The sequence below is a fragment of the Typopeltis vanoorti genome, chromosome 24, assembly GCF_054136105.1.
Source record: "Typopeltis vanoorti isolate ZY-2024b chromosome 24, IOZ_Tvanoo_1.0, whole genome shotgun sequence".
In the NCBI taxonomy this organism is placed as follows: Eukaryota; Metazoa; Arthropoda; class Arachnida; order Uropygi; family Thelyphonidae; genus Typopeltis; species Typopeltis vanoorti.
In genome coordinates this window covers 20433382-20446379 of record NC_143572.1, presented here as the reverse complement: position 1 = coordinate 20446379, position 12998 = coordinate 20433382, and the positions used below count along the sequence as shown (strand labels likewise).

Here is a 12998-nt window from a genome sequence, read left to right as displayed (position 1 = left end):
ATGAAAACAGAGTGGATCTGCTGCAGTTTTGTACGAATAAATAACACATTTTTGATAATGAAATACAACATAAAATAACATGGGAGAATATAAGAGGGCAAAAATCTGTAATTTATTACATTATAACTAGTAGAAAAATCATGCCAGAAAAAATTATTGATGCAAGAGCTCTAACATCAGTATATTTAGGAAGTGACTTTAGTTCTTAGAAAAATTAACTATCAAAGAATAAAAACAAAACAAAACAGAAGTTGAACACTATGGTTTAAAGAAAAGAAAATCATATTTCATAAAACAAATCAAATACATTAATTTATAAAGAATATGAAACTTTATGAAATGAAGTAAATAATGAGATAAATAAAAATAAACAGGAATATTGGAATTACTACTCTAAAGAATTAGAACATGATTTTTATGGTACTCAATGAAAAACTTGGAGAATAAAACAAACTTAAAATAAAAAAAAAACTAAATGAAAGTATAATGCTAACAAATATTGGATTGGATAAAGGAAAACTTATTTTCCAAAACTACACCCAGAAAAGAACAAAGATAATATAATCAACAATAATGATATTTACAAAGAGATAATGTAACTCTCATAATAACAAAAAAAAGATTGTTGGCCAAGTGGCTAGCATATCTGCTCTCCAACCAAAAGGCTGTAGGTTCGAATCCCGCCATGGATTCCATGAGTCTTTGGACTCTGTACGAACTTTTAAAGAACTTAAAAACAGAAAATCAGTTGGAATAGATAAGATAAAGAATGAACTATGAAAATATGGAGGGAAACGATTAGTAAAAGAACTATGTCATATTCTCAGGACAACTTTTAAAATAAAAAAAAATATTAAATGATTGGTGAAAGAGTTTCACCATACCAATCTTTAAGAAAGGAGACAGGACAAATCCAGAAAACTATGGATGAATAAAACTGCCCTACACTACATTAAAATTATGCTCCAAAATAATTCAAACTATAATAAATAATTTATCGAATTATTTATTATAGTTTGTATATTTATCGAATTATTTATTCGATAAATTCAAATCCTTGTTGTTCATCTGAATTATCAGATGAACAACAAGGATTTAAGAAAAATAGATCAACAATAGATGCAATATTTATATTAAAGCAAATAATAGAGAAATCAGTTGAATACAATAAACCTCTTTGCATGTGATTTTTTGATTTAACAAAAGCATGTGATAGAATACAGTTAAAAGACATAATGACCACATTAAAAATTAGAAAAATTCCAGAATAAATTTTAGAACTAATTAAGAACACACACACACAGAGAGATAACAGTTCTGTAATGAATACAGAACAAGGACAGATTGAAGAGATGAAAATAACCAGAGGAAGGAATTAGACAAGGTGAATCTTACTAGCAGAAAATGAAGATGATCCTCCATTCAGTGATTCAGCAGAAAAAAAGAATACAAAGATATCAACAGAAAAAAACTAAAACAGCGACAAATGCCAAGGAATCCATAAAATGCAAATTCGAAATTAAAGTGAGAATAATTGAACAAGTTAGTAAAATTAAATACTTAATAATAGAAATAAACAGTTACACACAAAATGAGGTACAAGAGTAAGTAATAAAAGCTAGAAGAATATGTGGATATCTCAACAGCTTCGTCTGCAAGAATAAGAACATAAGCAAAGAAACAAAAATAACAGTCTGTAAAGGAGTAATTAGTCCATTACTGACGTGCAGCGGAAACATGTGCAAATACTAAAGAAATTAGACAAATCAATGAAATTAATGAGATGAAAACATCAAGAAAAATTGAAAATGTAACAATATTAAATAAAATCCTGAACTTGCAAAGCAGAGAAAATTGTAAAATACAACCAATAAATGATTGGATCCAAAAGCAGAAAGGAGAAGAATGGTAAAATCATATAGAAAGAATGCAGGATAACAGATGAACAAAGAAAATAAAGAACTGGATACCAAAGAGTGAAAGAAATAGAGGAAACCAAGGAAAAGATAGTATGATGATGGTCTTTACAAACAGACATCACAAGCATTTGTGCTTAATGGCGAAAATGAAGAAGACATTTAAAGTGTCTAATTTCCTGATGGATTTGAATTTTTTTGCATGGAGTATTTCGCATTTCACTGTTGTATCTTGGATCTGTAACTTCATTTTACTATATCAAGTAGTAAATAATGATTGTTATTATTATTATATGGACACCTCCATGGAGTCTGAAGACTCATTACAGAATACCCAATCTATCCACACAATCTTTCATACCTCTCCTTGAACCCATTAACAGAAAAAGCGCTCACAATTAATACTGGCAACCCATTCCACTCATTCACAATTCTCCAAACAAAAAATCTAGTCCTCACACCCTTTATTCAACTACCAGGGATGACCCCCCCCCCCTTGTTCTGGCATTTTCTAGCCAAGTGCTGAAACATTTCCCCTGCATCTATCCTATAAAACCCTTTAAGCAACTTAAATGTTTCTCTAATATCCCATCTTTTTCTCCTATCAACCAACTTCTGCCATCAACACACTTTCAATATATCCTCATAGGGAACATTCCTCAAGTCACTCACCTTTGAATACTCTCCACTGCTTCCTCATCTCCAAGAAACCCAGGAGACCAGACTTGAGCACAGTAATCCAAATGTGGGCATATCCAGTCATAATAAAGAGGAATAGCAACTTCCTTATCTCTACTTGTTAATGTGGTCTTCAATAGCCAAGTGATCTTATGGTGATCTTAGCAATATGTCCTCTAAAATTTACCTCTCTGTCTACAACCACCCCTAAATCTCTAGCTTCATCTATTTCCTGTAGTACAGTACCATCATTGTGATACACGGCTTGTAATCTATTTTTCCCAAAATGCATAACACTACATTTCTCCACATTAAAGTGACACACCAATTAACTTTTGCCCATACTGACAGCCTATTTAAATCTTCCTGCAAGCTCTCCACATCACCTTGATTAACTATTACTCTACCTAATTTTGCATCATCAGCAAACAACTGAATGTTTTCTTTCAGGTTATTTCCCTATATCATTTATGCACAAATTAAACAGCAATGGTCCTAACACTGAACCTTGCTGAACACCACTAGTCATGAATCACTCAAGGTAAAAATTGTTTTTGCCTTGATTCTCTCCTCTATATACCACTTTTTGATATCTGTCCAGCAGCCACCCTCTTACCTATTTAACCAGTGTCATGTCCATTCTCATTTGTTCTAATTTGCATAAGAGTTCCATGGGATATTTTATCAAATGCATTTACAAAATCCATAAAATCATTGTGTAGCCATTTCCTTTATCCAATTCAGCTATTATTCTATTATAAAAAGTTAGTAAATTACTAAGGCATGACCGACCCTTCACAAAGCCACGTTGACCCTCATACTGTAGCATATTTTTATCTACCCATTCTTGAATTCTCTTTCTGGCCAAGTTTTCTAGTACTTTTACCACCATGCCTGAGATACTGATTGGTCTATAATTTGCTACTGCAGTCTTAGAACCTCCCTTATGCAAAGGAATTATTTTGCTCTCTTTCCACTCCCTTGGAACTCTGGCAGCACTGAGGCTTAAATTAAAGAGCCTGGTCAAAGGCATTGCCAGTTCCCTTGCGCATTCTTTTTAACCCGAACCGATCTAATCCTACAGATGTATTTACATTGAGATTCTGCAATATCCTAAGAACATCTGTTCTCACATCAGTGTCTGTCACATACGTTAAAGCAGTAACCTCACTAGGATGATATACTGTTTTCAAGTAGTCACTCAGTAACTCAACTATTTTATCCGCTTCTGTCTCCTCCTCATGACCATCATCTCTCATTAAGGTTAATCTTTCATAGTCATTCATCCTCTTACTTGCCACATAGCGAAAGAACTCCTTGGAATTTTCTTGGGCCTGTTTGGCTAGAGATTCTTCTCATAATCTGATTTTGCCTTCCTTACCATGCTGGGCCTTATCAAAATGAGATAACAAAATGATAGTGTTGTCTTTGTCAAAAAAGATGTTTCTAAAACAGCAACTATTTCTCTGCAATTTGATTGTTCAGGGCATACCCCCTACCTCCAGTCCTTATGTTCATTTATTTAAGGAATAATTAACAGCTGGCATTATTTTTATTATATTTCCAATAGAAATTGCTGTTATATTTTTGACATAGAAAATGTGTTTATTTATGTCATGCACAAGTTGCTGCCACCTTGAATTGTATTATTATTTTTTTGAATGCAAAAGAAAAAAATCATTTTACAGTTCTCTGCCAGAGAAGTATAAAATGATTTTCAAGAACATTGAATTTTCAAAACATTGAAATCCATAGTGATTGCATTAATTGTAAGTAACACAGAAGTTGTCAGGTAAATAATAATACTTGTTGAAAGTTTTTCACTTGGTTATATTATAAATTAAAGATCCCAAGAAATTATATACTTGGTTTAATCCATTATCCAAGTGTAAGCAAACAAAGTTTGTGCCTGAAGTATCTTTCAGGACTGGGGCAACTTGTGGCAAAGGTGGTATGACTTCACATCATTTGCCTTAGTATCCCATAATGCAAAGCACATCTCCTTGCAGACATGTATAATGCTATGCATTATGGGAAGGGTCACTACCCAGACCAGTTTCGACCTTTATTGAGGTCTCATCAGTGGGAGCCAGACCAGATGAGGCAGATGAGATACCAAGGTTGAAGTAATGCAAAAGTCATATTTTCCTATATGAGTTGCCAAAAGGTGTCTCACCTTATTATTAAAATACTTTGGATTAGAGATAGATAGTTGTTGAGTTTTTCACCTGGTTATATTATAAATTAAAGATCCCAAGAAATTATACACTTGGTTTAATCCATTATCCAAGTGTAAGCAAACAAAGTTTGTGCCTGAAATACCTTTCAGGACTGGGGCAGCTCGTGGCAAAGGTGGTATGACTTCACGTCACTTGCCTTAGTAATTTCATAACTGTTTAGATTTATAATTTGATTCTAGGGAAGTTGGGGGGATGCAGCACAAATTATTGTAGGTAGGTATAATTCTAAAACATTTTCTTTCTTGAACAGCCTTATTATAAATTTCTTAATATGTTTACACTTCTTTTTTTTTCCTATAAAGAAAACTTAGATTAGTGCAAACAAGTGCATGAGTTGTATGAAATGATCCTAACAAGTAGGATTGCTAAGAGGCTGCAAAACCTATAGTAAATCAAGTTATAGTCTTTTTGGAATACTTCTTGAGAACAAAGGTAGATGGAATGAACAATGAACAGGAGTTGATGGAAGTTTTTTCACTTGGCTATGCTACCAATTATATATTTGGTTTAATCCTTTATCCAAGTGTAAGCAAACAAAGTTGGCACCTGAAATATTTTCAGGACTGGGGCAACTTGTGGGAAACGTGGTGTAAGTTCTCATCACTTGCCTTAGTATCCCATAATGCAAAGCACATCTCCTTGCGGACATGTATAATGCTATGTATTGGGTTCGCAAATAAGTTCGTTCAATTTTTCAGAGTGGAATGAAACACATTTTATTTAATATATATAATACATACTAGTCAGTTATATATATTGACCCTCTTTATCAATGACCTCTTGCCATCTGTCCACCAACTTCATTATGGCGCGTTCATAAAACTCCTGAGGTTTACTGGCGAAAAACTGATCCAGGTGTCTTTTGACAGCCTCCTCATCAGCGAAGGTTTTTCCCGTTCAGAGAATTCTGCAATGATCGGAATAAGTGGTAATCGGAAGGTGCCAGGTCCAGTGAATACGGAGGATGCGTCAAAACATCCCAGCCAAGACGTAACAATTTACTCCAGGTTATTAATGGTGTGTGTGGGGTCTAGCATTGTCATGGTGGAAGACAACTCCTTTCTGATTTGTCAATTCAGGATGTTTTGTACTAATTGCACAGGCCAGTCGTGTTAACTCTGAGCAATAGACAGTTGAATCAATCGTTTGCCTGACAGTAACACCTTGTAGTGGACAACACCTTTATAATCCCACCACACACACAGAGAACATGATCTTTGGGTGCAATCCTGCTTTCGAGGTTGTTTGCAGGTTGTTTTCATCTTCCATAATCATCCACTTCAAAAATGGGTCATTTTCTTGGTGATGTCACAGCGAATCACAGATGGATATGCAAGCAGTCATATTGACCTCAGTCAATTCATGCGGCACCCAAACATTGAGTTTTGAAATGTATCCCAGCTTGTGCAAATGGTTTTCAACGCTTGTATGGGATATGGTCAGTACTGCAGCAATCCCCTGCACTGTTTGTGATGGATTTTTGTCGACAATATCCCTAATAACACTCGAATCAACCTCGGTCGGGTGACCAGTGCGAGGCTCATCACTGACGTTGAAATCTCCAGAACGGAATTTGGCAAACCACTTTTAGCATACGTGTCCTGTTAAGGCACCATCCCCATATACGCTGCATATTTTTTTATGGGCCTCCATAGCTCGTTTGCCTTTTTTGAAATAAAAAAGCAAAATATGCCGGTAATGTACGTTATTTCCTTCCATTTCAAAAAATATGTTGCACACATGCAACTGAAGTAGGCTGAACGAAAATTCACTGAAAGGTTATGTGAAATGTCATCTTTTGACTGCGCAATAGCATTGCGCGGTAGCACAATAATAGCGACAGGCGAAGTGGCGTAAACTTGTACTAACGCATAAACCGAACAAACGTATTTGCCAACCCAATATTAAGGGAAGGGTCACAACCCAGACTGGTTTCGACCTTTATTGAGGTCTCATTAATGGGAGCCAGACCCAGAGATGGTGATACTAAGATGGAAGTAATGGAGAAGTCATATTTCTATATGCCAGTTGCCAAAAGGTCACACCTTGTTATTAAAATTCTCTGGATTAGAGATAAGCTGATGGAAGTTTTTTCACTTGGCTATACTACCATTTATATATTTGGTTTAATCCTTTATCCACGTGTAAGCAAACAAAGTTTGCGCCTGAAGTATTTTCTGGACTGGGGTAACTTGTGGCAAAGGTGGTATAAGTTCTCATCACTTGCCTTAGTATCCCATAATGCAAAGCACATCTCCTTGCAGACATGTATAATGCTATGCATTAAAGGAAGGGTCGCAAGAGACCTCAATAAAGGTTGATACCATTGTGGGTAGTGACCCTTCCCTTAATGCATAGCATTATACATGTCTGCAAGGAGATGTGCTTTGCATTATGGGATACTAAGGCAACTGATGAGAACTTATACCACTTTTGCCACGAGTTGCCCCACACCTGAAAATACTTTAGGCGCAAACTTTGTTTGCTTTCACTTGGATAAAGGATTAAACCAAATATATAATTGATGAACCGGAGTAGTAGGTTTGATGAGTTATCAATTCAACTGTAAAGATATTAGCCAACTATTGCTTGTGTAATTGTAGGTTCAGTAGAAATAGAGAAAATTATGAACACCATTTTTGCTAAACACCACCTATGAAAATATCTGTAGCAGAGGTTGCAGAAATTGACATTTTATGAGACAGTGGCTGAAGAGAGTCTTTGACTTTTTGAGACATTGTCAGTTAGCTTAACTGCTCTTTTCTGGACATCAAGAAATTTTAGAATGATTTCTGATGCATCACTCCAAATGTGAAAGCAGCATTCCAAGTTTGAGCAAATTTGGGATTTGTACAGTGTTAGAAGCTACACAAGTGAAAAGTAACATCTTGATCAAAATGGATGCAAGTTTTTTGAAATATGAGACTGGTATTAAAGATGTGCGTTTGTGCCAGGAAAGGATAGGGATAAGTGTCAGACCAAAGCTAGATGTCTTGTCTTGACTTGAGCTAAGCATTATCAGTGGTAAAGAGAAAAACTAAAGTTTTTATTTTTGCAAGAAAAAAAAAGACAAAATTGTATGTTGAATCACCCCATTGAAAGGTAGTATGAAGATCAATGTTAAGACACTGATTTTTGGATATCTTAACATGAGTCTTTTGAGCACTGCATGATTTATCATATGAATAGGAGAAATGGAGAGTTCTGAAAAATTGCACCAGGAAGTTGTCTTTAGATGATGATGTAATATTGCCATCAAGGTGGAGGGGAGACAGGGACACAGACTTACGGAAATTGCACCTAGTGGCCTTTGCAGAGGACCTGAATGCATCACTGTAATTTGTGTACAATGTATGTTTCTACATTTAGCTCTTCGGTCAGGTTCAGCCATGTTAATGATTATTTTACAGTTGTTGCAGGCTTCAACATAGGCTCTTAATGAAGCTGGGGTGTCTTGAGCCACTTATGATATGTTATTTTATTCCCATCAACTGCCAGGTGATTTTCCATGGTCATCTATGCAGTAGTTGGATGAGAAGAATGGTGCCAGGTCAACTTTATCTTTAGATGATGTTGTAATATTGCCATTAAGGCCTCTTGATGGAGAATGAAGGCCTCTCTCTCCAATATGAATAAACTTTTATAAACATGATCACAAATATTTGGATTTGGAGAGCAGAATACAGTAGTGTGTCTATGCAAAGAAGTAAGTCTGACACTTTCCCATTTGGTATTGTAGCACAAGTGGGTACAAGGTTATGGCTGAGAGGATATTGTTCTGTTGGAAATGAAACTTGTATGAGATTATGATCTGAGATATGAATAAACAACAAACAAAACTTAAATTAGGACAAACAGTGCTTTATTAAAAATTGAACATATATGATTTGTTCATAAAATAATCATTTAATAAAAATATTGAGCAAAGTTCATTGAGAACAAGAACAAAAAAATGCAATGTCTGCTGTGTGTATTGAGGCAAAATTAACACTAAAAAAATAGATTCTGACATTTCTTTTTCAGGATGATACAATATTAATGTTCAGTAAATGATTTGATAGACTTATTGAATGATGATCACAGGTTTCTTTTTCCCTTCTGATAATAATTAAAAAAAAAACTACAAACATATATTACATATGGAACTTTCTGATTTTGTGCTTCCATCACCAACAAAATTTAATTTTGTGATGAAAGGACTGGAATATAAAATAATATTGTTTGCCTTGAGTTTTATATTTCTAGCTACATAACTGTATGAGGAACTATGTATTTATGCTATCCATTATCTTCATTATGAGATGTAATAATCCTTCTCACTCAGAAAATACAGGCTGTTCCCAGAGTTCTTTTTTTCACGTATCAAGTATCATCACAATCGAAAATATGAACATTAATTACAATAAAAATAAATAAATGCTAAATGTTCACAAATATAGTAGACATGCAGCTATACAACACAACACAGTACTACTGTGCACAGTTTATTGATAATTTCATACTATTTCAAGAACCAGCAGAGATTGTACAAATGAAACAGAAGTGGTTGTTAATATTGCTAACCAATTGCAGCTTGAGATTTCTATAGTTGATATCACTGATCTGTTCAGGCATACAATGGAGAGCTTAGAAATGAAAACCTTAAAATGGCAAAATGTGAAGAAGCTTTTCATCACATAGAAAAAGCAGTTGAGAGTTGCAAGTCACAAACTTCATATTTTGAATGCTTTATAAAAGTTGCTACAGATTTAAAAAACCCTTGAGCACTGCATGATTTATCATATGAATAGGAAAAATGGAGAGTTCTGAAGAATTGCACCAGGAGGTTGGCTTTAGATGATGATGTAATATTGCCATCAAAGTGGACACAGACAGGGACACAGCCTTACGGAAATTGCACCCAGTGGCCTTTGCAGAGGACCTGAATGCATCACTGTAATTTGTGTACAGTGTATATTTCTACATTTAGCTCTTCATGCTATCGTGAAATTTAATTTTAAAAAAAAGCGAGGACTCTCTTGGAAACAAACAAAAAAATCATTTCTTTGGATAAATAAATTATTGTTTTATTGACCTTTATTTATTATTATTTTTTTTAATGTGGCTCCTACCCACAAAATGTTTAAGTAAACCTTTAGTACATTCAATACCATGGGGCTAAGGATATTTTCAATTTTTTTATTAATTTTATTATTTTTTTGTATTTTTTTCTGTCATTTTATACATAGTCTGGAAATCCTGCTATAGAGACCAAACATGGAACTTTTTCAAGCCACTTCAGGCCTCCAATAAACAGGGTACTGGTCTCATACTAGACAATGAAATTCATTTCCCACCTAAAAAAACATTACACTGGGCAAATTTCATTGTTGAAAATGTAATCCCTGTTTTTAACATTACATCTATGGGAAATAAATTTTCACTTTATATGTGTGCACTAGGAATGAATTAGCTTGTAAAGTATGTAACTACCTGTACCCAACTAGATAAGCTTGCTCTTATCTCGGGGCCATTGTTACCAAAAGCATGAAATGCATGGTCTACCATAACCTTCACAAATCTCTAAGCTGAGATGTGGTGTATGATAGACTATATACATTTCACGCTTTTCCAGGATAATACAATATTTATGGGCAATAAATATTTCAAACACTTGGCTTAGTGATTGGTCACTCAGCTCCCCACCCCTCCATTGATACAAAAATATATATACAGCAATCTACCTTTTATCTGAAGGGTGAGTTTGGATAATTGAAGTACTATTACGTGGTACTCTAAAGAAAACTATTGACACTCAATGGTCTATATCTTCTCAATTTGAGGACTTACACAAACAAGATCAGAAATGAATTCGAAGATTAGTATTTATCTTCAGACTTCTGGCTGATCAGCAAATAACTGAAGGCTCTTCTATCATTATCATTTGGCAAGAGGAATGAATAAGGAGTTGGTTTCTGTTTCAGAGTGCACCATCACTGTGTAAAGTAAGAACTTTAAAAAAAAAATAATAGGCTTCACTAAAAATTTAAGTTTCACTAAAAATTCACTAATAACCTTTGACTATTTACTTGGTGTATGTGACCTCTTCTGTGGATTGTTACCTTGTCATGGTGAAGTGGCTTTCTTGTTCCAGTGATCCTGAGGACATTGCTTTTAGCTTGTTCAATGGTTGGACTACCCCGTGCACTAAGATTGGGGGGGGGGGGGGTCCAGACTTAGACCTTAATGCTGACTGGGAAGAAGAAGTAGTCTGTTTCAATGGCTAGAATGGTGGAAGATGATTGATTCTTCTTCATCTCCATGCCATTAGAATTAAATCGCTAAGCTGTGTATTGGGTCTGTTTTGGCACATCATTCACACATTAAAATAGCTGTATAGAGGCATCTTCCAGATAGACTATCATCATTAAAAAAAAACAAAAAACATCTAAACAAGTCCTCCTATTGTTGCTATTCTCTATTGTGGAAGTTCATGCATATCATATATCAGCCTAATCAACTATCTCCAAACTCACCAATAGATCAATTTTAGAGAATAGTCATACTCATTTCCTAGTGAATGCCACTGATGTATTCAATATTTTACATAGTTATTACATACAATTCCTTGTGACCTCACAGTTTCATTTCTTGGTTGCAGCCAGCAATATACATGCTTTCTATATATTATGGCAAACTGCAAATTGGGTTTGGTATTGTCTGTTAATTAAGTTTTCATTTATTGCATATGCATTCATTTGTTAGATGAAATGAGTGCTGTAATGCAGGAAAGAAAAGAAAAGAAAAATGCAAGTGCAAAAGAAACTTTTGCACTTACATTCAGTTTATAAAACTTTGCATCCATTCCTTCTGTCTTCTGTATGAATTATATGCAAATAACACCAGAATGCCATTAATCAAGGAAGCATATGTCCTCGACTTATCTTACTCTCTTAGAATATACTGTGTATGTTATATATATATATAATCATGTAGTTATTAGATATATTATCCATGTATATATAAATAAAGCCTTTTTTTCTCTCTCTCTCTCTCTCTCCAGATTTCCATCTGTCACTGTTAAGTGGGATACTTTCTTTGGGTGTTGGAGATACTTTTGCTTCTATTGGAGGAACATTATGGGGTCATCACAGGTGGCCAGGTTTGACATTTATTACATTTATATTTTAAAAGTTCATTTATTGACTTCTGTGAAGTTCAAAAATCACAAAAATTTATAAAACCAATAAAGCAAAATCCCTGAAAAATTCAAGTTCTGTCTTTATGAGATTATGAAATAAGCTTGACTCCTATGTCATGGGTTATCTAAAAAATTAGTTCTCATATATATCATTATTTCCTAACAAATAAATATACAGTCAGCCCTTGACTTTTGACACATCCCATTAACATGCTCACTGAATACCACCTCATTCCTATAACCTATAGACTAGGATGTTATTCCTACTTTCATGACATATTATTTAAGAAATACTTTTGCTCAGACTATTGCTGCTACTGATGGTGAGAAAATCTCAGAGACTTTTGGAAGGAATATAATATCCTGCGTTGTACAAAGAACGTAGATTGCTATGACAGAGTTTAATGGTGGTGTTTGAAGAAGCTCCTGAAAATACAGGATCATACATTCACAAGATTCAACAAAGATAAGCCTTAAGAGATTGGTGACAAGATAGTGCTAGTTGAAGATTTGGTGTTGGAAGTAGATAAAGAAGATGAAGAGCAGCTGGGTGGAAGAAGAGTTTGAAAATGAATATCCTATAGGGCTCAAAGCACAGAAAGAGGAAGAAGCCAATCCTTCAGAAAAGTTTACAACTAAAAAATGGGCCAAGCATTTGCTTCTGTTAATAATGCAATTCAGTTGTTTGAGGAAATGGATCCCAACATGGAGAGATTTAGCAAAGTAGATGGAATGATGCAAGCTGCATTTGCTTGTTACAAAGAAATGTATACAGAACAGAAAAGGCAAACTGTATAGACCAACTTGGACGTAACATACCAAGTTTTAAAGCAGTCCACTCCAGCTGTCACCTCACCCCCTTAATATGAACCTAAACCTTCCACAAGTTATGCATCTGGTGAATCATCCTCAGAACACTTTGTTGCAATTCCTGAATTAAGAGTTTGTAACCGATAACCAAACCTCTCCTGCCTCATCCAATTA

At 34.6% G+C, this 12998-nt stretch overlaps 1 protein-coding gene across 2 annotated transcripts in view; it reads left to right on the top strand.

The window, feature by feature from the left end:
• Dolk (Dolichol kinase) overlaps positions 1-12998 on the top strand; it is a 148166-nt gene that overhangs the window by 121577 nt on the left and 13591 nt on the right. For both annotated transcript variants that reach the window (XM_090413949.1, XM_090413948.1), the window contains one exon: positions 11877-11975. In XM_090413949.1, the coding sequence (XP_090270075.1) occupies positions 11877-11975 (99 nt within the window). The remainder of the gene's footprint in view (positions 1-11876; positions 11976-12998) is intronic.